This window comes from Empidonax traillii, unplaced genomic scaffold (assembly GCF_003031625.1).
Source record: "Empidonax traillii isolate 1590-97213 ecotype Southwest subspecies unplaced genomic scaffold, ASM303162v1 scaffold17:size2698205, whole genome shotgun sequence".
Taxonomy (NCBI): Eukaryota; Metazoa; Chordata; class Aves; order Passeriformes; family Tyrannidae; genus Empidonax; species Empidonax traillii.
The window spans coordinates 493,768-518,729 of NW_020955210.1; the positions used below are offsets into that span (position 1 = coordinate 493,768).

The following is a 24,962-nucleotide window of genomic DNA, read 5'->3' on the forward strand; positions in this document are numbered from 1 at the left end:
GGACTCTTAGAGGTGAAAAGGAGTAACAGTCTGTAAGACAAGACAAAAAAATTAACGGAGGAGGCAAAAAGCCAATAAAATAAAAAGGTATAACTGACTTTACTGCTAGAGCATAATGTGAAAAGGAGTTCTATGGAGCCTCCACTGGTTGCTATTAAAGAACTGCCAGCCCAGGAAAACAACTTTGTCCTTACCCATTTAAGAGAAGCACTGACAATCTGTGCTGAGCTACTGCAATGCCTCAGCCAGGTTACTTGCCTGCCTTGGTGAGACTGTGGCCTGATACTGTTAAAAGCTGGGGACTTACAAACTAACCAAGACAGTCAGGATAATCAGTACTGTGCAACATTAAACCCCTTTTGGAAAGAAAACATTTGGGGAATTAGGTCAATGGGTCAGGTGATTTCTGTGTAAAATAAAAATAAATCAAGCAGCTTGTGCAATGAGTCTACAGATTCATCATTCAGTCCTCTTGTACAGAGGTACCTGCAGGTTTGGCTCTGTGCAGGATCCCTTGGTGATGGATGCACAGGAGAAACCATTGGAAGTGGAATTTTTGTTGTCATTTCACCGATTTCCTGCACTGCCTTTGAGTAACTTCATTTTCAGGCACTGTTTGTGTCTGGCAGTTGAGCTAACATCTGTTACAGCCCAGCTTGAGTGCTTTCTCCACAATTTTCCATGTTTGTTTAAAAATCCTACACCCTAATACCATATCAAGCCCAGGCTGCCTTGCACAGCACACATGCTTCATTTAATGGGAAGTATTACAAAGAGCGCATGCCTTGGAAATTGCAGCTTAGGAATAAAAGCTCTGGAAGGTTGGAAGCAAATAAAAATGTCATGATTAAGCAAATGCTTAAAAAAAGTCAGGAGCTGAGCTGTCACAAATGCATCCACAGTACAGAGCAAGGCTTCTTATGTTGCTCAAATGGCAGGATGCTGGTTCTGAGAAGATAGCTTGATACTGGCATGGAAAAAATGAGCTTAGGGTGCCCTATGAAATACAATACACAGTGTCTTCTACAGACATAACTTCTTCAGTTCCCTCTTTCTGCTAGTTGGACCCAGGAAGCGAAGACAAGTAAGAGGCTGCAAGGGTTTGGAAAACAAGTTGGGTTTTCCACTTCTCTTCAGTAAGATACAGAATTGTGTAATTCATGATGTTCCTTCATTCCCCAACTCCTCCATCTCACCTCTGAGACATTCAGTTAGACATTCAGTCTCATTTCTATTCCAAATAATGTAAACAAGGATCTAATATATTGGCGTACCACCTCACAGGCAAGTGGTGTGTGTTTGGGTGGTCATGGCTGGAGTGAGATACAGGTTGCCCAGCAGATTTGCTTGCTAGTGTGACTGGTTCTACCTATCCAACCTTCTAGGGCCACGTTCATTACACAGCTTCATCACACCAAAACCACCACAGTAAAGACTGGGTAAAAAAATGCCCAAAAAAAAAAAAAAAAAAAAATTTTGCATTTCAGATCTCACGTCAAACCTGTTTAGGATTCCTTCACATTTGTCCTGGGACAGGACTGCTGAGTTCACATCTGTTCCACAGCAGATGAGCCTGAGAGAGCTGTGCAAGACAAACCCTGAAGTATAGGTTCTACTACGGACTGTACGGCATTGTTAGATGGGAGGGAGAAGATGAATTATAAGCCACAGAAGTTACTGCTTGTGTTGTGAAGTGCAAACATGGTAACCTAGTTGTCCTAGCAGTTATGGAATACCCATAAGGTGACAATTCACCCTTACCCAGTTGTTATTATGGACAGAAAACCAACTTGATCAAAGCACGGTAAATATTTAGAACAGTCTGTCCCTATGCCTCATTCATTTAAAAAAACACCACACAACTTTATCTGATGATAGGAGTTAAACTCTTTATTCCATTCAGAGGCATCTGGCAAGTAGAGCTGCATTGGGGGGCACATTACAGATGAAAAATGATCCATACTTTGTGGATATTGAAATCATTTACAGTATTTACTTTCTAGCTATTCCCAAATACTCCAAATTACCAAGTCTCAATTGAAAAGAAAAACATGAATTACCATATTAAGTCTAGAAATTTAAGAGAGATGACAGTATTTAAATCAGCAGATGTAAATGCAGCGCCTATCTGTAAAGTAATTTTTTATGGAAAATAACGAAGTCAAATCCTTCTCAAATGTTAAGAAAGGAACGTCAGACTGACTTAAGCCTCAACAAAATTTAAAATGCTATGTACTTTTCATACTTCAGTAATTTTAAATTCATTGTAAGAAAAAAAATTATCCTAAAGGCTAGATGAAGGTCACTGTCAAAAAAGGAAAAGAAACTCATTTTTCTTTGCTAAAACTACAACATAAGTTTGTGGTTTTTAAACCAATTAGTAAAGAAGAGATGCAGGAAAAACACTTCAGACCATTTTCAAAATTATCTAATCTGTACAACAATGATCTTTGGGAAAATTATCTAGTCTATGTAGTAATGCCTCTATCTCAACATGAACCTAAGAGGTAGATAACAAAATGATGAAACAAATGTTTTTTGCTCGCTGTGCCCCTCAAATCAGTGCAGCATGGTGATTCTGATCATCTCATGCACAAAAAAAACATCACAAAAAAGGTTCAGAGGTAATAGCATGGCTCTGTCGACCACACACACACAGGCGTGCACGCGCACACACACACACACAGCAGTCTTTATGCACCATGTGTTGCCACATTTTTTTTTTTTCTTAAACTGAGGTAGACTGAAGTTTATTGTAGAAACTTGAATGTGTCACTATTACCACAATCATCATTCAAATTACATTTGGAAATTAAAAAATTTGGTAACTTTCCTGTTATCCCTGCCTTTTGACATTTTTTTGTTCTTCTCTAATGGTTGGTTGCAGAACGTGCATAAATCCTGCTGCATTTATTATAAGCCAGGCTAGAGAGGTTGTTGTTTTGTTTTTTTTTTTTTTCTTGCAATCATTTTTAATACCTTCAAAGTGGCTTAGTGTGGCCCATAACAGCGGCTGGATATGTAAACTTAGCCTTTCATTATCTTTCAATGATCAAACACTGTTTGACCTTCCCCCATCGTGGTAACTGAAAGCAGTATGATGTGATCTGCAGACAGCAGAGAGCCTCTTGGCCTCAAATATGCTCTAGCAGATCAAGTGTTCTATCAAACTGAAGATGAAGCTTGCTCTTTGAACAAAATGGCAAAGTCCAAATGGGCTGCAAATGGTTAAATGTAGCATTATTAGGTAGTGATGGTCAAAGGCACAAAGGGTTCATGCATTCAATCAAGTAGCACAAAAAAAAAAAAATTCAGCCTCTTGCAGCCTTCTAAATTTTTCCCCCAACCCCAGCCTCTTGCCATCACTTCCTTGTCCTGTTCCCAAAAAAGTACCGTCACAAACTTTTTCATCCCATCTTAAAAGAAAACTAAACGGCATTGCTGCTATCAGAATGTTGGCATCATTCACTATCTTTTGAACATTCACTGAATTTTTTTTTTAAACAAATGATGGTGTTGAAGCCCTCAGGAAATCTGAGGCTGTGTTTTTTTTACCCACCTTACTCCCATCAGCCAGCAGCTAGAAGTGCTCTACTATATTTTTCCCCGATAAGTCTGTAGTACTCCTGGCTGGTGGCTGATCAAATTTTAATTTTTTTTAAAAAAATAAAATGCTCAAGAACTATTAGCTTTATAAAGTATACAAAATACCAAAAAAAAAAAAAGCAAAAAAGGAACAATTTCTCATTGAGGTACTAAATGCCTGAGGTAGTTTAGTAAAATGCATATTTATCTTTTTATGCCCTGGCCAACACCATTCAACACTTCCCTTAGGTTATTCATGGCAGTGTTATGTAAAAATGCAACCAAATTATTTTTAAAAAATGCCACTTGTTTCAACATTGGGACTAACACTTAAACTCTTGTCAGTACCCTTGCTCTAACCCAAGCCCACCCGCAATCCCACCCTCCAAATGTGTTTTTTCTTTTACAACTGGACCTATAAGAGCAATGCCTTTTCTTTTTTTGTTGTTGTTAGTTTTTTCTTTTTTTTTTTTTTTAACCAGTGAACTCAGAAGAGAAAGCTTCATTAAACCAAGTTCTAAAATTGTTGGGGAATAATAAGAACAATAAAAAAGACTAACGAGTTTATGTTAAATTGTGAGAATAGAACAAAAGGGAAGTGAAGGGGTCCTTATTTTAAAGCTGGGTTTCAAAAGTTTGAGAGAGCCTAAAGAATACATTCTCAGAGACAGCGTTCAACGGTTGCCTGGTCCTCGAACAGGTGATTGGCTTGGTGGATCTTCTGCATAACTTCAACAGGTGCTCACCACCCGTCTCTCTGTCGCACAGTCTGTCTTTGGTCTGGCATCTGTCTCTGATGGGCCATTTCCTAAACCTTTATTTTCGTCTTGGCTGAGGCTGTCCGCTTTGCAATGTTTTTTGCTGTTGCTGCTGCCTTCTTACCTGAGCCAGTATTTCCTGAATTTTTCTCTGAGCAAGCTGAAAGACACAAAAGAAAAAACAGCCCATCATGATGCCATGCTGCAGTGACTGCTGTTTACAACCAACAACAGATGCCACTAGGATTAAGAAAATACAGAATGACCAATGATTACTTGTTAGTTATAATCCACTTGGTTTAGTCCTGATGTACAACTTAAAATTTAATTTTTCTTCTTTTTCCACCTACCACAACTACCTGCCATAGCCAATTTCACATCTGTAATATAGAAAGCATGAGCATAGGAAGATGACTACCTATGCTAAGATTATTGAAGTTACAGATTACCTTCATTTTACTCCTCTGGAGATACTAATGTTTTATAAGAACCACTGTTTTAATAGTGTAAAAATTTTTTATACACCAGGGAATCCAGAAGGTCAGACTTAAATGATTTCCCAGCCCCCTCCCATCCCATCTTTCTGAACTACAAGTCATCTGTACCAAAATATCAAAAGGAATTGGTCTGAGTTAAGACTTAAGTGAGCGAATGAATCTTGTGATCCTTTTCTTTATGCTATTAAATCAACAGATGGGGCAATGTAGACAAATTGCATATCTGGGGGCAGTTCTTGCCAAATAGCATGATATCATTTGTGTCTCTATTCCTTCTGAATTTCAGTCCAATCACAACTTGGGTTTTCTTTTGCTTTGAAAGTTTTAGCAGTGTCAAAGCCAACGAATTTAAAGAGACTGTTTTACATATGTAACCATGCAGTATTATTATAAATCTCTCACAAGCATGAGTAAAGTTTATTGCAGCAAGATAAGCAGTGCTTTCTATATCCTGAGTAAAAATCTTGTACCCCTTGGTTCCTGAACATGGTTTTAAAAGAAAGAATATGGAAGCATCAAGCTAATAAAGAAGATCATTCCAGTCCTCCTACCTGGCATGCATAGAAGTGACCAGTTATTTTCACAACCACCTGATCATTTTCATCAGGTGTCTGGTCACGAGGGACTACAACTTCTGCACTTGTCAAGTTTTGAAGCTCATTTACCTACAGAGAGAAGAAGTCAGAAAGCCGTAAACTAACAAATATTCCACAACCATCAAGACACAAAGGTCCTGACCACCAAAACATCTTCCTCTTAAGTTACACTTAAAAAACACCCCTCACTAATAGAAAGCATGCAGCAGTGTGCATTCTGCAAGATGAGCCTCTTGTGTCTCTTAACATAAATTAGCACCAAGTTCCCTGGGTTTGTAGAAGTGTTTTAAAGACTAAATACAACACACAGAAGGTGTTAAATACATGACTTAAAAAAAGCAAATAGATGCCACAGTGTTTACAGTTGAGTTTAAAAGTGTAAGGTCAGAAAACTCATATAATGTCGTGAAGAAAAATGCCAAAGTATTTATATTCTTTGCCTCGAGAAACCTCCACAAGATGGAGAACTTCAAACAGAACAATGAGTAGTTCTATTTGTGCAAAGTATTTTCAGTAGCTTCTTGTCTTCTATAGTGTTAAGTAGAGGTAAGGGTAAAGTCTTTGTCCCATTTACACTAATTTTATTTAGAAATGCACAGCATTATTTTATTAAAAATGTTTTAAATGAACAGCTTCTCAGATGTGTTTGTCCTTAAACCTCTTACCATTGCAAGTAATGGAAGAGGCCACATTGGCCTTCTGACACTGAACTTAGGAGACCTCATTGTACTCACGGATGGACACACAAGACTGAGCCGTTTCTTTGCAAACATCATCTAACTCCTGACTAATAATCATATGAAAATACTAGAGCACCTGCAGCTTTTCAGGATTGAAAAATCTCAGTGACCTTATTTTATACAATAAATTGAGCCTAAGAAATGCCATCAATTAAACTGAAACAAAAATACAGTGTTTTTTGTACAATGAACATGTCTTAATTTCCCAGCACTTCTTTAGAAATTATGTTTTCACTCAGTTTTGGACAGCAAAACCTAGCACACAAGCTAAGGTTCACAAAAGCAGAGTTTGAGTGGAAACATTCATTCTAAATGGAAAAACTAAATTTCTATTAATAAAAGTCCTGCAGATCTGACTGGTCGTTAGACTATTTATTTCCTCCCGTCCTGCTCCCCGCACCCCCCCCTTTTTTTAAGATGAAAGAAATCATTCTGAGATTGGCTTTTTTTGAATTCACACTAGAAGAAAGGAAAGCCTAACAAGTACAGCTAAGGAAATAGCTCCTGCTTTAATGTAACAAAGGATTAGCTATTAGTTAGCTTAAATTTTAAGCCTTATATGTGTGTGTGTACACCAAAGTAAGAAACGTAACTGAGCAACACCAAAAGTTTTATTTCAGCTACTTACTGTTTTGCCTCCTTTACCAATAACTCTACCAGCAGCATAGGATGGCACTTTTATATGAGCCTCAAGTTTCACTTCTTCTTTAGGTCCAAAGAAATTTTCTTCTTTAAGTTTTCCATAGATTCGCCCTTGAGCCTGCAAAAGTGCTTTCAGTTAGAGAATGTGCTCATTGGGATCCAGTTAACTTCAAGAAATTCTACAGAAAGGAGAATTCTCAGTACCCAATCCTGACAAAGTGTTTTCCCCAATAAATACATTATTTCTCTAAAAGAAGTTACTGTACCAAACTAGGAAGCACCACTGTCCAGCTGTAAAGACTGCATGCCAAACCAGGGAATCAAATATCATTTTAACAGGAATCATTATTCTGCTATTCAGTAGAAATATTGCTTTTAAAAGTATCCATTGCATTTCTGTACAGGTAAAGAATGGTGGAAAGAACAACTGTCTGCCTGAAGCTTTTTTATTACACCCAGAAGTACGAAATGCAATTAATTGACTGAGAAACCCATTCTTTTAAGGATGCTAAACAAAAGAAGCCACAACGCCCCCAACAAGTCATGGGATAAAGACTCCAATTAGCACAAACAGCTTGCTTTTACAATCCATTACAACATATTGTTTAAAAATAAAGAAACCTGAACTTGCTCAATTTTCTTAAGTGAAAAATCAAACTGCCTAGATCTAAATAGTACCATGGGAACAGTATTACTCCAACCAGCACACCGTTCCTTTTCCTGGGAAACACAGAAGTGCTAGATAACAAGAAGAATGTCCATCAAGACTAAGCTTGTAAGTCTTGCTGACTTTTAAAAATATTAATTTCTTTATTCCCTGACAGTCATGAGTGAATTCTTGAGAAATGGTAACCAGATCATCTCCTATGCATCTCCAAGATGCTTCAAAAGAACATGCGTTGCTGCTGAATTATAAAGCAAGGTGGGATGTGGACTTTTAAAAGGTTGTAGATGTTCTTCCAATGTCCCAAATCTTTCAGCTCTTGAAAAAGTCTTTAAGGAAAGGAAACAACCTAACTGGGCTGCAGCTGCTTCACAGCAAAATGGTAGCTGAAATACGTTGTCTACACTAGATTCCACTACACTTGCACATCCCCAGTCCAAGGCAATGCACTGACCCCTGAATACTGGTGCAATGGATATGCCTAAACTCTAGGGAGCACTGCACCAGAGGCTGTAAACAGTGGCATATTCTCTTCCCATTCCCTTGCTAATAACTAGCCCTGCATACTGTAACATCCTCAGGTTACTGCAGCTGAGGAAGAAGGGGCACAGCTGCTGTGGCCACCATGGACACGAATCAGACAGCAGAGCACAAGGTACTAAGGAAAGGAAGCCAAACTCAGTCTCCGTGATGACGCTGACTCTCCAAGAGCTGGTTACTCACTTCTTCAGATTACAGAGCATCAGTTACATTCTTGGTGCCCAAAAAACAATAGCCTATCCTCAAAGAGAAAGAACATCCTTCTTAAAAAGAGCTTAAGGAGAGCACTAATGAGGCTTGGCCCTGACCGTAAGGCATGCTTCAGGTTAACAGTGGCAATAAAAGAAAGGACAGCTCTCTCTCTGCCCATCATAGTGAAGGGGGCATTGCTCAAAGAGTAGTCAAAAGACTTACAAGGACTGGAGCTGAAGGAAGCCCCAAGAGATAATCCCTCTCTTTCACAAGACCAGCATACTCAAAAGCATGGACTGTGCTAGTACACTGATCCACATTTGCAAGCAAAAGCCCAAGTGTAGAGAAGTGAAGACTGATTGATGTAATTTTAGTCTATGTATGGGGTACAGAAAAGGGAGACTTTCCTCTTTGCATGATCCAGGTTGGAGAGCAGAGCTGCCAGAAGAACTCCATCTTAGTGAGGAAGCCTGAGGACAAGACTTTGCCTACACAAAAAGTCAAGATAAGGGGTGCTCAAATCTCCTTTAACATGCTACTCCTAGAGGGTAAGTCCTTTGATATCTGATGAAAAGAAAGAGTGGCCAGTATCTGACCTTTTGCTGACCCCAGATCATAAAAGTACCCCATATGTAAAACATGCCATGTGGCTAAGCCCACATGCACACAGAAAACATCACAGAGGCAGAGCTTCAAAGTTACCTGCCCTGATACTTTTCCAGAAATCCTAAAGGCATTACTGAAACTGATTCTAGATACCCCTGAAGTTTATGCGCCTCCGTCTTGCTAGATGCCCTGAAGTAAAATTACAAAGTCAAAAATAAGAAGAGGCAAGAGAACAACGCCTGGACATAAACTCTCATGTGACTTTCTATCTGCTCTGGGCCTTATCTGTGATGAGGCCAGGCTGCTGCACTGAGCTGTCTGCATCACTCCTAGCCTGGTCAACTCCTTTTGGGGTAACTAGATTTATCCCTTGGCATGTAAGGCAGAAGGCCACTCCAGAACTCAATTTAAACACAAATGAGATAATCAAGTTGACTATCAACTTGTAGTTGTTGTGGAAATACAATTAGAAATCTTGTAGTTAGTTATCCGTTGAGCTATCCAAAAAGCATTTTCCATTGGGCACACAACAGTAACCTGGGAAGACTCGATCTCTCATTTTGTCAGCTTTATTATTTCAATTAAGCACATGAAAATGTTGCACATATTAAGACAAACTAGAAAGACTGAACTAAATGGTGCTTGCAGATAAAAGGAAAAAGCAGGAATGTAATATGGTCATATTTTTTGCTAGACTGGATTCCTACTTACATGAAACTCACAGTTTTCAGATGACCAGAATGTGGTTTCTTCTAGCACTGTATTACTCATACTCTTATGAGACACTTTTCAACAAAACAAAAGCAAAACCCCAGTGTTTACTAAAATTCTGAATAAAGCATGTTTGGAACCAAGTGTTTTATTTTCAATATCGTACCTCACGGTCCAAAGGTCACTACAGATTAACAAGTTTTTATATGTTGTACCTTGAACTGAGCTTCTGGAGGTCCAGTGATGATAACCATTCTCAGCTTAGCATCTGGTCCTTCAGCAGGGGCAATCTGGAATGGATAAACATAGCTTTTGGTAGCTGTCTTTTGAAGGAATAGTTTAAAGCCACCTCCTCCCCACTTCAGTCTCACATTCTGTTCAAGAGTGAAAAATTATTCGTTACAGCAGCAGCATCACACTTCAGTCATGACGGGTTTATTCTCTTTAAAGTGCATTAATTAGCCATAATGTCATACAGAGAAACTGGCTAAACCATAAGCAAATTTACTTCTGAAAATTAAAGACACAGCAACTCATCCACATATGGCAGAATCCCACATGCCATTTTCACGTGGCTATGAGCGGTATCAGACATGTAGCCTTCGAAAAGATAAACACAGTTAATAAACTGAGATTCTCATCCCTACCCATTAGCTTGAATGAGTTTTGCTCATTAGCAAAAAGTTGCATTCGTCACCCTGAGAACAGAAGATCACTTTACTGTTGTAACTAATCGGATCCAAAACATTCCTCTATACTGGACAATGAGTTCACAGTTTCCAAGGGGTTTGTATCTACAGACATTTGTGTGACCCAAATAAAAATTAAGCTCCACCAGAGCTGAGACAGAGATGCCTGCAGGGTCTTTAGCAGTTCATGTCACCACAACAGTAAAATTTCTGTGGGTGGTGTTCTCAGACTCCAGCGGCATTAAATAATTCAAACTAGCCTCTGACATTCCAAATGAATCTTTTGTTTATCGCAACTGACATTTCCATTGTTGCATCTAGTATTACATAGCTGCTGTTGAATGAGCAATATATTAAACACTACAGAATTTCATCTCAGCTGTTGGCATAGGGATGTTATTCATATTTTACAGCTGTAGTTTATTTCAGACAAATTACCAGTCACCATGCATCATTTTCAATAAAGAATTTTGCTAAGGAAAGTTTCTAAAACTATTCATATTGTACCCTAAGATACAGAAGGCATTACATCCTAGTTATCTGGTTTGCATATCTGTTTTTCAAGATTTCTGCATTTCAAGTGGATATATCTAAAAATACACTAATTTTACAGCAGTCCACTTTTGTGACATGACGTTGTGGTAAGAGCAAGCACAGACTAAATTCATTCATTCTTTGGAAAACAAGTATTTTAAAGGGCCAGAATTTCAAGGCACATTTAGAGGCAACTGACTGCACAGAGCTCAGCCTGAACTGTCATTCATGAAAATTGGCCGCTGTAGTTTTTTTTCCAGTCACATCATGTTTTTCTTAGTGAGCACCAGCACCTTTATTGAAATGTTAAGAAAAATATTTTCCATCAAGCCTTCATTATATTTTACATGCGTTCAAATGTTCTGGGACATATCTTTCTTTGCTTTTATCTTAGAATGTTCTGTTCTCAGAAGCTGGGGTAAAACATGGCTGAGGGCTGTGAAAGAAATACATATCACTAACATTTCAATTTCTGAAGGGGTAACCTAAGAGTCTTCTGTGTTAATTTTGTCACCTGGTCTTGGAAAAAGTAGTTATATACATACAAATAGTATAGAAGTGGTGAATTTAACTTGGGAAATTAAATAATTTTACAGTCCTAGCCAGAAACAACCAATCTTCCATATGCCAAGCCACAAACTGACAACTTCATACTTCCAAAACATTCCATCATCAGGAAGGGCTACTCTGGAAAGAATTTGTAACCAGGGAGATGACAGTGGGTTCCCAACTGTAGTATAGGATGGGCAGACAACAGCCCAGAAGTCTCTGCCTGGCTCTTTTAGTGAAAAATTGAGTCTGCTGGAGTCCCACACTGAGCCTGCATTGCCAAGCAATGACCACCAGCACAGAGACACAACCTGAGCTCATCAACAGCCACATAAACCTCTGAATTGACAGCCTGAACACTGCAGCCCTGCATAGAACCCCTGCCCACCTGCAGTTTTAGTCTTACTTCGTAGCTAATGAATTTCATCAGATCTACAAAGCTCAGCATGAGCACAAAGAAGATGTATGGGGATGTAAAACATCCTCAGCTGTAACAAGCTACAGCACAACTCAAACCAAGAGTTATGCTCGGAGACATACTTCCTCTGCGGAGTAGGATTACTGCAGCTTGGCAAGTTAAAAGTTACTCACAGGCAGCACTCCCTCCAACTCGTAGCTACAAGCACAGATTCCTTGATTCACAATTTATTATTTTGCTCCAAAGTTTTGACAAAGGGCAGGTGGTCAACACAAGGGAAGTTCAAAAAGCTTTGAATAATTTATCACCTGTCATTTAATACTTTCACACAGAAGCAAGTGTAGTGCTCCATACTGTTCTGCCAGATTACAGATGAAGTTATGCTTTCAACTGATAAGCATACACACAACTTCCCAATTTAGCAAGCACACCTTGTATCTGTATAGTTTTGCTAAGATTTAATCCTATTTTCACAAAAATTTCTTTACTTTATTGCTAGTAAAGGAACAAAAGACCAGAACTTCAAAATACTTTTAACTGAATTTCAATTAATACAGAACTGTTAAATGCATTGGGGTAGAGGGGTGCCAGCCAGTAGAGGAAGCCTGAGGCCACTGTTAGCCAGGTGCATGAGAAACACTGGAAACTCCCTTTCAAGGACCAACTGAAAAACTAGGTTGGATGAGTTCTTGGAGGTCCAGGTTGTTTCACATTTCTCTCTCCACCTAGCAGTACCTTCCATACACTGCCTAATCTTTAGATACAAACTGTGGGAATGGAGAGAGAAAGAGGAAATCCATGTGATATATCACACTTCCATGCAAGACAGATTTGATAAAGAAAAATCAGCACATCTCTCTTTCTTCTATTTCATTTTCTTCCTAAAAATATGATTATTAGTGCTCAACTAACATAAACCATCTGGGTAGTATAACAAACCATTTAATATACTGCTCAAAAAAAGGATGGAACTGGGCAGCACATCAGTTGGTTGACCGATCAGCATTCAGCAAACTGCACACAAGACTCATTCATCAGAACTCCCCAATTACTTCGCTCTGCACACTTAGATGAACACCTGCCAAGCCAAGCCCAGCCTCAGTGGCTTCACCAAGCTCAGCTCAGCATAGCCAGTTCATGCCCCTCTGCCCTGGACTTTTGGCAGTTCCCCACCACAGCACTCACTAAACAGGTCACATCTCCTGATCAAAAACAAAGAGCTGAGAAGAAAATATTTGCTTTACCTGTGTAGGAAAATGTCAATCCAACAGCACATAAAGCTACACACTGTACTTCTAATATTTTTTTTTTTTTTCCAATTTAGACCAAAACATTATCTTTACAGCACAGAATAGCCTAATTAAAAGAAAAAATGTTCAATTTTTAGAGAGGATACATGTGGTCACAATGGCATCAGTAGCAAAAAGCCAAGGCCTTTCTACGACTGCAACTGGTACTAACCCCTAACAACAGCCAAGATGGATTTCACTGAAAGGTCAACCTCTGCAAACCACCTTGTACATGAAATGTCAATACACAAACAGCTGGATGTTAAACCTGGGTAACAAGGTAAACATGATGTTAAAGAACTGACTGACCCCAGGAGCTTGGAGCACAAGGGTGATGCTAAAACGTGAACACTTCAGCATGGAGCCATCTGAGCTTGACAGCCCAGACCAATCCATCTGGAACAGAGCAAGAACAGTCACAGCAGCAGGAAACTTCACCTGTGCTGCTGTTTTTAGAAGGGGAATTTACCTCACCAATTTTCACTGTACTGAAAGCAAGAAGAAAGCCTTTAAGCACTGCATCATTAAGACGCAAGTCTGTTTCTAAGAAATTGAGACCACCAAAGTAGTTTTCTTTGCAGCTTATATTTCACACCTCAGGAGACGTTTGAAAACACGCTTCTAATTATCTTGTCTTAAGGAAGATTAAAAGATGATTTATAAACAAATGTACCATTTATCACATCACATTCTAAGCACGGAGTTGGGGAGGATGTTCACGAAAGCACGGCTTGTGCAAACTTGCTGGAAGTGTCATGTAGAATAGGCAGAAAGTTATAGTCAGTGTAATAATACCTTAATAGATGCGCCTGCAAAACGAGAAAGTTGTTTGATGTGCTGTCCCTGCTTGCCAATAATAGCTCCAACTGCCAAGGCTGGGATGAACAGATGAACAGTCTCAGACTCAGGCTGTTGCTGTGGGGAAGAAGGAAAAATGCAGTGAATGTTTTTGAACATTATGAATCAGACTGACAAGAAAATGGGTACGGAACGGGCATGCATGGAAATGAGGGGGAAATAAGATTTCCCCCTGTGATGTCTGAATATTAAGGGTCTGGCTGTTTCTGAGAATCACAGAATTCACAGAACATGATACATAGTTTGAGCCAAAAGAGGATTCTTTCATCTTGTATAAAATACTCGCAATTTTAATGCTTAGAGTTTTAAAAAAACAATCGAGGTGTTGCTTCTTTGCAAGGTTTTTGCTCTTACCTGTTGCTGTCTGAATTCTCTTCCACATGCAAGACTCTGCAGGTGAGGCTACTACAAGCAGAGGGGCTACAGACTGAGCAGGCAAACTTTCTAGTTCTCCTAGCTACACTTTTAATTTTAGATTGTGCTGAGTGCCACAAAAAGCCTCAGAGTTACATATATGCTACAATTTCCTTTGTGTGGGAGTGATCTGGAATGATAGCCAGTTTGAAATCTGCCAGTGATTCCTACTGTGTAACATTATGCAACAGTTGGAGCCTTGGCAGCAGTCCTCATGCAGGCTAGTAAATTAAACACCACATTAGGAATTCTTAAAAGCAAGAGGACCCTACCACTGCACCCACTGGGTATCAGGCATCACTGCATCTTCCTATTGCTTTCAAGCAGATACCCCAGTTGGAAAGCACAACATAATACTCGAGATCCTCCCTACAGGCTGCACAGCGCTGATCAAACAGCAGGGTTACATATGCCACAGTAAGTCATAACTATTTTAGCAGCCTCAGAAGAGCCTGTCTCAGATTAATGGAGCATCGCAAAGTATGGACTAAGTTACCACTAACCCATCTACTTATGTCAGGGTTGCCTCTCAAAATCATTTCATGCAAACCTTTCTTTGAATTAGGAGGTATTTAAGACATTACACCTCCTCTTTTGAAGCATTTCTTCCTCTGTGTAGCCCTCTTATTTATTTTCCAAATTCATTTTGCTCATTCTCAACAAGACAAAGTCAACAAGCCCATTTTGTGCCAAGGTCTTTTAAAAAAAACACAGACGTTCTCATCCTTGCTTTCTCAATGCCCCAAAGCTGACCAGCACCAAGCACCAGCAAACAATGCACATGGGACCAACCACACTCCTTTAGCTTTGCTCACTTGTATATCCTGGTAGGGATACAGACCCAGGTACAAAAGCTCAAAGCCGCTTTTTCCATGACATTTTTGGGGAAAAAAATCCTGCTATATATTCAACACAAAGCAAAAAGCAGCTACAATCCTAAAAACACTATTTCCCACTTAAAGTTTCAGTAACTTTATTTCAACTGGAAGCAAAGTCTCACTGCATTAACCATAAACTAATCAGAAAAAAATGCTCGTTTCCAAGTTTTACCACTTCATTTTTGGTAAACACAAGTCAACTGTAACCTCAGGGGATACAAATTCCAGGCACAGCTCCATGTACCAGGTGAAGAAACCCCAAAATAGGATATTGAAAATAGAAACACACTCTGGCAGTAGCTTTAGGTGATTGTAACAGTTGCACAATTTACCCTGTGTTTTCACACTTACAAGGTATTAGGATTCATAGTCATTTCATGCTGGTTTAAGCCCCCGGTTTCCCTGAATGCAGCCCTCCACACCCAGCCTCCCCACCGCCCTGTGTGTTTTGTGGACAGCAGGATTGCAGATCCAGCCGATTTTTAAGGCAGGCAGTGTGTTCCTGATCTGAATAACCAGAGAGCCACACAAGCAGCAGTCAGGATCAAGGGAGGAAGCAACAACAATTAGGTCAGGGAATGGGAAAAGGTGGGAGCACCCCTTCTAATCTGCCTACAGATCAGTTGAAAATGATCTCAAAACTACGCCCTAAAACTACATATTTGTAATGAAAGATACCAGTCACTTCAGCATATATGTTAAAAAGACTTCCCAGATTACTCATTTTCTCCTCCTATTACAAACATCCTGAGTGTTGTCACAGTAAGTCCTTTTACGTGTTCACTGAGAATACACCAAGCTTTCCAGTAATTTGGAAATGCTACTGTAGGTACTTGCTCAATCTTACCACTCCAGAAAACTTTCTAAATGGTTACAAGTTCATGAAGCATTCATATTTTTTTTTCCAGTTTTGTTGCAAGGACTCATACTAACTGCACTGAGTGTAGAGGCAACCCCTCATTCCAATCTAGACAGTTTAGCCACCCCATTTGTTCACTCATCTCCTTGTGCCCTACCTTCAATTGTCCACACATGCTTCAGCTCCTGCAGAATTCCACTGCTGAAGTTCTCCCTTCCACATGCAACTCCAGCCACCCTCTTGCAGCTAAACTTTGAGCTAACACACACACACTTTCCAGCTAGTTTGCACAACAGTGCTGCAAATCAACTGTGTAATTTGACTTAATTTTCAAGAATTTAAGCAGCTTCTACCTAAACCCACCTCCAGACACATTTCTGTACCATGGAAACAAGTCAAACTTCATTATTTTTGTTTGCATATATTTCCTGCCTTCCCTCTGTTGCCCATCTGTCTGCAGCACAGTTTTCCCCTCTTCTTCCTGAAGCTTAATTTCAGGGCATGTATTCTTTACTAGATTCAACTTACCACTGAAAATCTTTTCTGCTGTCTCATCCTTAAACATGAAACATGGGCAAAGGCAACAAAAGACAGAAGATGCACGTGTGCCTTTCTAACTGTACAAGTCAGCTCACTGTAGCACTCTTCCCCCATCCCTCCTCATGCTTTTCACTTGTTGATACATTTCAACTTCCCTTTTCCCTAAAGGATTTTGTTATTTTTTTTATGTGGCTGAGGATCTTTAACACTAAACTTGCATTTTGGTGTAATAGTGATATGTGTTTACTAAAGAACAGTAGAGAATCTGTTGATATTGAAATGCTCATACACTCATTTTTCAAATTGTCTGGAGGAGCACACTGGCACATATGCATAATCAAATTCATCTCCAGTATAACATGATACCAAATTTAGAGAAATCGTGTCCATTTCCTTACCCACACTGATTTTTAACCACTAGGAAAAAAACTACTGTATATCTTTCATTTTATTTCTGGCAAAAACCAAGTCTAGCTAAAGCTTTTGAGGGCATCATAACACCAAGTTCAAATTATTTTCTGTCCACCTCCTTACCTATTACAATAATTTTTAAATCCTTTTGTATTTACTGGAAGACTATCCTGCAAAAGAAACACATCCAAATATAATGCAATGACTATACCGCCCATCAATCTTACAGATGCTTCTGGGGATCTTAGAATGGAAGAAAATCAGCTATAATTTAATCTTACCCATGCCATGCCACATAAGTCACAGAGCTTTCCAGGAACTCCTAGCATGAGTTATATCAGAAATAGATTCCTAGATCTTAAACATATGTTAGAAGCACTAAATTTAGGGAACTTATTTCCCACTCTGTGAAATCTGAGCTTCAATGTTCACTGTCTTAACAAAGCCAAGCTTGCTTAAACATATACTTAAAATTTAAAAACTAAAATATACATGTGTATATATTTTTAACAACACTAAGGTCTCCTGTACAATTTTCTCCTCCTCCCCACTCACTTTATTTTCCCCCATACATAAGAAAATATTTTAGTCGAAGCCAGCCCAACCCAGGGAACTGACAGAAATGTGGAAAGAAAAATCTTTAAAAGTAGTAACTTAGGTTCACCAAGACGTATAGTCCATACACCCATCCTAATTTGCAAGTAACCATCTCCAGTATCTGTGATGCACAGATCACCTCTTCTGCCCCAGCAATATTTGCAGTATGGGCCCATGACTAGTCCATCCTAACGAGAACAGTTTGTCTTGTGTAGCTGTGGCACGCAGATGACACTGCGGTGTTCACGTAGATAGGAAATCTAGGTTGTTCTGGGGTGGGTTGGTTTTTTGTGGGTTTGTTTTGGATTTTTTAATTCCAAGAAGAGTTCCAGAAACAGAGACTTTTTTGGATACAAGAAATAGATTTTTCAAGAGCATGGAGACAAGAAACAATTAATTTAGTTCATAAACAGCTAATAACACTTGCTTTGTTTCTACAAAAATCAGTCTGCTTTAGTCACAAAACAGGCTTGATAAGGAAGTTTTGTCTATATCCAGAATATTTAACTAATGAAAACAATTTTAAATGCTGCTTTTGTTCATTAATTGGATTCAAATTTCCATCCAAATTTTGCCTGATGAAAATTAGAAGTTAAAAATTAATCAAGCAAATAAGAAAAGCACCATTCATTTTTTAACAGAAAATGGAAAAAATAACATTAAACAAAGCAAATGGCAATCTGCATATTTGTGTAAATAGAAAGACATATTCAGTCTGTTAGCTAAGAGTAGTTGTGGTAGTACACAATACACACTAAGGTTTTTAGAAAGGTAACTAAAGTACACATGTAAAATTTGATAAGTCAACTTAAATGAGATTTCGTGCTTGCTCATTTAAATCACGATTGAAAACAGTGACCTAATGCAGAGATGTAAGTCAATCTACCCCACTGGGTGACATCAAGCAACTGCTGCTGCACACCATTGGCTCTAATATTTTGCACTAGTCCAACTCTTTTTCCTGGAGCAGCTTGGGTACACCTCCTTCCATACCTCCTGCAAGTCCCTGAGCACCAGCCATCTGTCCCTAGCCTAACAGTCCACGCCAACTATTTTTTTTTATTTTTTCCTTTAAATCCCACCACCTCCATCCAAGATCTAGATTAATCTGTTCCTAAATCCTGTCACCCTTCTCTGCTTTCCCATTACACTGGGCTCACCTGGAGCCCCTGCATTGCAGGCAGCATCATTCCAACCAGACCCTGCAGCCCTACGGAAGATTTTCCCAGGACAATCGCTTCTCTGCTGCCAACTCTACCACACTGTATTTAACTCTTAGCAAACCAGTTTAGCACAGCCATCATTTCTTGGTTTCCAGAACCTCAGCAGGAGTGAGATTCTTCTCCTCCTTGGGATACTGCCACACATTCTTCAGCACAAGAGCTATTGCTCCACACCAGAGCTAGAAGCTGAAGACTGCCAGCCAGGAAAATTCGCAAATTCACTCTTCTTTCTGCGACTCTTGCTTGGAGGGTTAGAAAGATCTGTAGAGACCAACTGCCCCTAAGATAAGGTTATTATAACATTTCTCTGCCAACTCCTGATGCATCAGCCTACAAACTGCCCAAAATCACACAGAAGGAGAGCTTTCCCCCTTACCCGATAGACTGTCAGAAGAAGCAGCATTCCTGCATCTCACACTTGGGTAACAGCCAAAGCATGGCCAGGCAAGGATGAAAACTCAGAAAAAGGAAGCCATGATCCTCCAGGTAGACAGTGGTAGGTAAAAAAGTAGGTCCCAACTACTAGAGCTGGAGTAGGGAACATTCTATTTAGGAAATGGTATTTCAAAAAAAACAACCAAAAAACCTATAAGAAACCACAAGACAGAACAACTAACAATACACAGAAAAATCAATTTGCCTTTTGGGTTCTTCCTTATGATGACCCCTCCTCTTTTGCTTTTGGCCGCTGCTGCTGCTAGGTCAGTCCACAGCTCCCTCAATCAGCATGAGTGTGTGATCCCACCCACTGCAGAGCTCATAAAGGGGTACATTTGTTATTTATGTCCCTAAAGTTCATTTGAGAATTAATCTCAGTCTTTTTCTGCAAGCCTAGCAATAGTACAAATTTTTTTCAGTCATGTGTTTAAGTGTCTCCTTAGACCCCTTGCTCCATCAAATACACGCAGTTGGTAAATCCATGGCAACGTTTGGGATAAGGCTATAAATCTTTAAAAATATTGTACCCACTGAAGTAACTACAATTTTTATGCCAGACATCAATAGGAGTAGAATCAGATCTTTGCTAGTTTTTAAGCCTGTTATGTTTCATGTTGCCAATTAATTACCTTAGGTTGAGACATTTATTTTAAGTCATGAAGTCACGTTAGCCATTTCTAGACAGAATCAGGTTTTTTAAGTTGGGGGAAATAATTTAAAATCATTTTAAGACTGCATAGAGAAATCTCAGACAACATTTGTCTACCATCTAGCCTAGTGGGCCACCGGTGTGTTTTGGGGTTTTTTAATAAACAAATCCACTTTGTAAAGTAAACATATACAGACAGTAGGTGACTGCATTAGAAAGCTCTCTTTTGCCATTCTCCCAACTGCCATGATCACCATCATCAAGACAAGGCAGACTTACAGATAACTTAATCTTCAGAATACTCTGAGTTCTGTCAGGAAGTGAGGTATTTTATTCAAACCCTGCACCAGACACAAAGCCAAAATTTAAACCGTGTTTTTGCAATGCACTGTGAAGAATTATTCTGGCCTACAGATATATTATATGTTCTTATTTAGTAATAAAGACTTGCAGCAAGGGGAAACCAGTATTAAGCCAAGTATCCTTGAAGACATTCTAGTAGGATTCAATGCATTAATAAGAAATAAGCTTTAGATAATGGTGAAAAATCCTACTGTATTCATTTTCCAACACTAATGCTAAAAATTTAAGCTTCTGTTGGAAACAAGAGGCTCATTAAGGACAACCTAAAGTCTTAGTAGACAGGTCTAACATGATTCACAGTTTTATAACATCCTTTCAAATACCTCAGTCACCATCTTGTACATCAGTGATAATCTACACTGGCAGCATCACTTCAAACTGTAGCCTGAGCTCCCCCACCCTCCAAGATTTTGGGTTTATTTGGACCAGATTGAAGTCCATGCTGCAAGTCTAAAGCTTTCTGCCATATTCACTGCCTAAAAGCCAGGACAACAATCCTGAGTTCTTCACTGCTGAATTCAGTCACTCAAGAGGTAGCAAAACACAATTTCAAAGAAGCAATGCATATTTTTAACTTTGATCTGCACACCCTGAAGCATTGCCCATTTTCCCATGCACAAACTGTACAGACACCATCCTTTCAGGGTCTCACCTTCTCATGAACCCCAGGTTAATGCAAGATGCAGGAGCAACAAGAAGGATTTCCAAGTATGGCAAGCAACTCCCCCAAGCCAGCTTCAATGTCACACTTGCAGCAACCTTCTAGTGTGATCAGGAGCTCCACCACCTCCCTCCACTGGGTCTGGGTTCTGGGTTGGGAACCCGCTGTGTTCAGACCAGAGCTGTCTCCCCTTTGTCCTCTAAGTGTTACTGCTGCATTGAGGAAGAAATGTGTCACTGGATGAACCGAGAGCATGACCCTTTCTGAGACACACAGCCCATGGCAAGGCCACACAGCTGTACTGCTCTCCCCAGCAAGCAGTCCCAGACCCCCAAAATTGTGTAGGAGTCCTCTGTCTGTCCAGCTAAGCTGGTCCTCTCCTCTTGGTTGAAAACTTAAGCAATGACCTCTGTCTGCATTTCCAGTTTGGGGACTACTGCATTTAAACATCTGAAATTCAAGGACAGCTGGTCATTACACAATGGTCAAGAGTGAGATGCTTGTAAAAATCATTTCACTTAGTACTACTCACTCTACTTTTTGGCTCTTAAACTTAATACTTTTCATCACCATCGTCTTCTACCTGGCAAGCCATGGGAATCTCCTCAGACTACTCGAAGTAACAGTGGTCACAGGACCACACCTATCAGAAGTGTTTCTAACACTTCTAGAGTCTAGCTAGGAACAAGGGGTAGAAATCACAGAAGCAGAGAAGGAATGTTTTCTGGCAGGCTGGTTATAAGGCATTTCACAAGCAGGAACTGGTCTGACATATTTCTTAACATGGCATGAACTTTTTGTTTTTGCAAAATCTGACTGGCCACAATGCCAAAAAAAGCAATCTGCCACCTTTTATTCTGAATAGACAGCCAAAAGCAGAAACCAACATAAGGAACAGATTGTGAAACTACGTAAGCAGTAATTTTGCTGGTCATTTACAAGCAGCAAATATAGGTATTCAGAGTTGCAGTGTTGTATGACCACCAAAACAAGAAGTGTATGTATAGAAACACTTCCACAAAATCATAGCTGTAACACAGGAGCCACACAGGTGCTCCAAGCTCACAGAAGTTGCACAGGAAATCAGTGGCTTTGGAAGACACAGGTAGTCATCAGCTCTGGTTTACAAAGACACTGCTCTCAGATTCCATGACAGCTGCCAGAGAAACAGGTTGTGTAAACACAGAAAGCTCACTTATTTTTCCATCATGCTTAACTAACAAACAAACAAGAGATGAAGCCAGATACAACAGAACGAGGACTTGACCTACTTTTGTTTCTGGCCCGAAGGAGCTCAGTACACTCCACTAATAAAATATTTGGCCCCTTGTGGAATTAAATTTCCCATTTAGTTTAACATTCAGAAGGTGCTGAGCCTGGTACTTAGAGCTTGAGAGTCTGAGATGCTCCAGGGAACACAGATTAAATCTTCCCACAATGAGAATCTGGGAGCATAAAAACAAATTCTTATTCTCTTGTTCAAAGAAACTATAAATATCTCTACAAGTATTCAAATGCACAGAGGAAGACACTTTTATTTTAAAAAGCACAGATTAGTAGTGAGCAAGTGATGGTATTTGCAGTATGACAACCTCAGAACTGTAAAAAGACCTACCATTGAGTTGCCAGATCTTTGTACATTACATGGTGACATTTTTGCTTCCCTCACAGGTGGGTGGGTCTATCTCCAGAGGCAGAATAGTTTAATTGCTCTGGACACGGGTCTCTGCCAACGCATCACGGCAGGAGCAGGAGAGTTTCAAGACAATGGGAGAACCAACCATTTTTTCCACGGGGCAGAACAATCCTATACTGTTAGGCACCATGGAGTGAACATCTAAGTTGTCAAAAAAATTCATTATTAATTAATTTAAGGAATTAAGCATCGAGAAAGGTGTATTTCAGGGCACTGAGGTTACAGTCTTCAAAAGAAGTCTAATTAGCAGGTATTTTTTTTGTGTCAGACAATGCTGTTGTCCTATAGTGCCCTCCTCAAGATTGTATGTGCTGCACATGTATGGTTTTAATTCCACTGACATAAAACTATTTTATAAGAACACTGGTAAATCCTTCTTCACTCCCCAAAACCAGATCCTCTTTTGGCTGTAGCACAGCTCCTCACAAAATCATCTACTGCTTAACAAGCTAGCCAAATTAGGGCAAAGCCACTTATGACTACACACATTATAGATGCACAGACATTACTACCTTTGGGTAGGTCAGACGTAACAGTTGCAAGAGCTAATCCTATCAAACCCAGACATCCAAAGGAGCCCAACTCCACCGAGTAAGAGTCAAAGTACCTGGAAACACAGGACAGTTTTTCCTCTTCCTTGTCTCTCTCATCTATGCTCAGGGCATCAAATGAAGGCCCTCACTGAAGCAATTTTTCATTTTAAATTACTTTTCTTTCCTGCCAAAAGCACAATACAGTTATTTCTTCTCTTACTTCTATGCATTATAGAAAATGTCTTCTTTACTATTATATGAAAATTACTGGAGAATAAAGAAGGAATCTTTCTCTTGACCACAACATCTTCTAAGGAGAAAGTTTTCCATTGGCATGTTCCTCACCTGCAACAAAAAGCTTCAAGAGACGGCAAAGAGAATAAAGGAAAGCAACCTATCAGCCTAGCTGTACAAGACTTTGTCATTAGAATAAGGTGGTTTCATTTTTTGGTTGTGTTTACTGTAGGAAGCTACCTTTTTTTTTTTCAACTTTCCTTCCCCTCCCCCCTTTCCTAGAAGCCTCTGTGCACATCACATAACCTGAAAATTAACGGTGAGGCTAAAGAAAAGGTTAGAAAGAGTGCTTTTTGAAGGCAGAGCTTCAAAAAGCTACAACAGTTATGCAAAGAGACCAGCAGAGAAAGCAGTCCCACTGCAAGTGGAGGAGTGTCTCTTCACCTTAGCTAACTTTCACAGGGCAGAAATTCACTGTCTCTTCCATGACCTTATAGGTGCAGGAGAGCAGCTGGTGTGAACTTCTCCTGTAGAGAAAAGCTGTCTACCTTTCACCTTGTGATAGAGAATTAATTCTACTGCCCTGTTTCAGGACATTAAAGTGCAGGATGAGGTCTCTGCATATGGTCTTCCCCCATACCCTTGGAATGCCAAATTTCAGACCCAAAGACTACAAAAGAAATGCAGCTGGATGTAAAATTAAACAGGCAAGAGTTCCAGTTGTAAAAGGAAGGGTGGTGCAACTCACTTAAACCCAGTAGTTGGGCCAGGTGTATTTAACTGTACACAGCTGAACTTTTAAGATAAGGATTTCATTTGTTTGGAGCTTTAAAACCTTCAGTGTTGCATGAGAACAAACTTCTATTCTTGAGAGACAAGTATGTGCATATTCTCCCCACAGTTCAGAAGACAGAAGCAACAACTCCATCAAAACAGCTTTGAGCAGTACAACACTACATCTGAAGCAGTTTGGCTGGGATACTTGTTAAAACATTTTTTGTGGCAACGTATCTTCTAAAAAAAAAAAAAAAAACAAGCACAGGGCATAGTCACTTCTACTCTTCCCAATTCTTTGTGCAGGTGCTCAGGCCATGACACTTGTTACGAATGACAGTGGGCAGACTAATGAAACTCTTCGCAATTGTGTCAGAACTGCAATACACACGAGCATTGAAGTGCAGAGCTAAGGAGAAAGATTTAAGGGTAAACAGAAAGTGATGGTTTCTCCAGGCCCAAAAGCAGCTGGACAAGACATCAGCTACAAATAGGCACAGAAAAGCTACTGGTCCTTAGTATGGTCACACAAGGGCATACATCAATCAAAAAACCACCACTAGTTTGATCATATAATCAAGATCATAAGAAGAAAATAATGACCATTTCATGGCAAAAAGAATCTTTAACTCCTAATATTTGTTTATTTATCCTACTTTTTGCTCAAACCTTGAAACATTTCAATGATTCCCAATGTTTTGATTTGTCTTTTAGGAGTCCAGAGTAATATATACAGAACTTGAACTTTTGCAAATATAGAGAGAAAAGTTCAGAAACTGAAACAATATACAGTTCCACTGCATCCCTTTTAAATGATGCACAAA

The 24,962-nt window shown here is 39.5% G+C and overlaps 1 protein-coding gene across 2 annotated transcripts in view; it reads right to left on the minus strand.

Annotated features, from left to right (window-relative positions):
- Positions 1-1,869: 1,869 nt before the first annotated feature.
- Positions 1,870-24,962, minus strand: part of IGF2BP3 (insulin like growth factor 2 mRNA binding protein 3) — a 114,192-nt gene continuing 91,099 nt past the window's right edge. For both annotated transcript variants that reach the window (XM_027895851.1, XM_027895844.1), the window contains 5 exons: positions 13,806-13,925; positions 9,747-9,821; positions 6,805-6,936; positions 5,392-5,505; positions 1,870-4,503 (listed from right to left, as the gene is read on the minus strand). In XM_027895851.1, the coding sequence (XP_027751652.1) occupies positions 4,402-4,503; positions 5,392-5,505; positions 6,805-6,936; positions 9,747-9,821; positions 13,806-13,925 (543 nt within the window). In that variant the 3' untranslated portion in view covers positions 1,870-4,401. The remainder of the gene's footprint in view (positions 4,504-5,391; positions 5,506-6,804; positions 6,937-9,746; positions 9,822-13,805; positions 13,926-24,962) is intronic.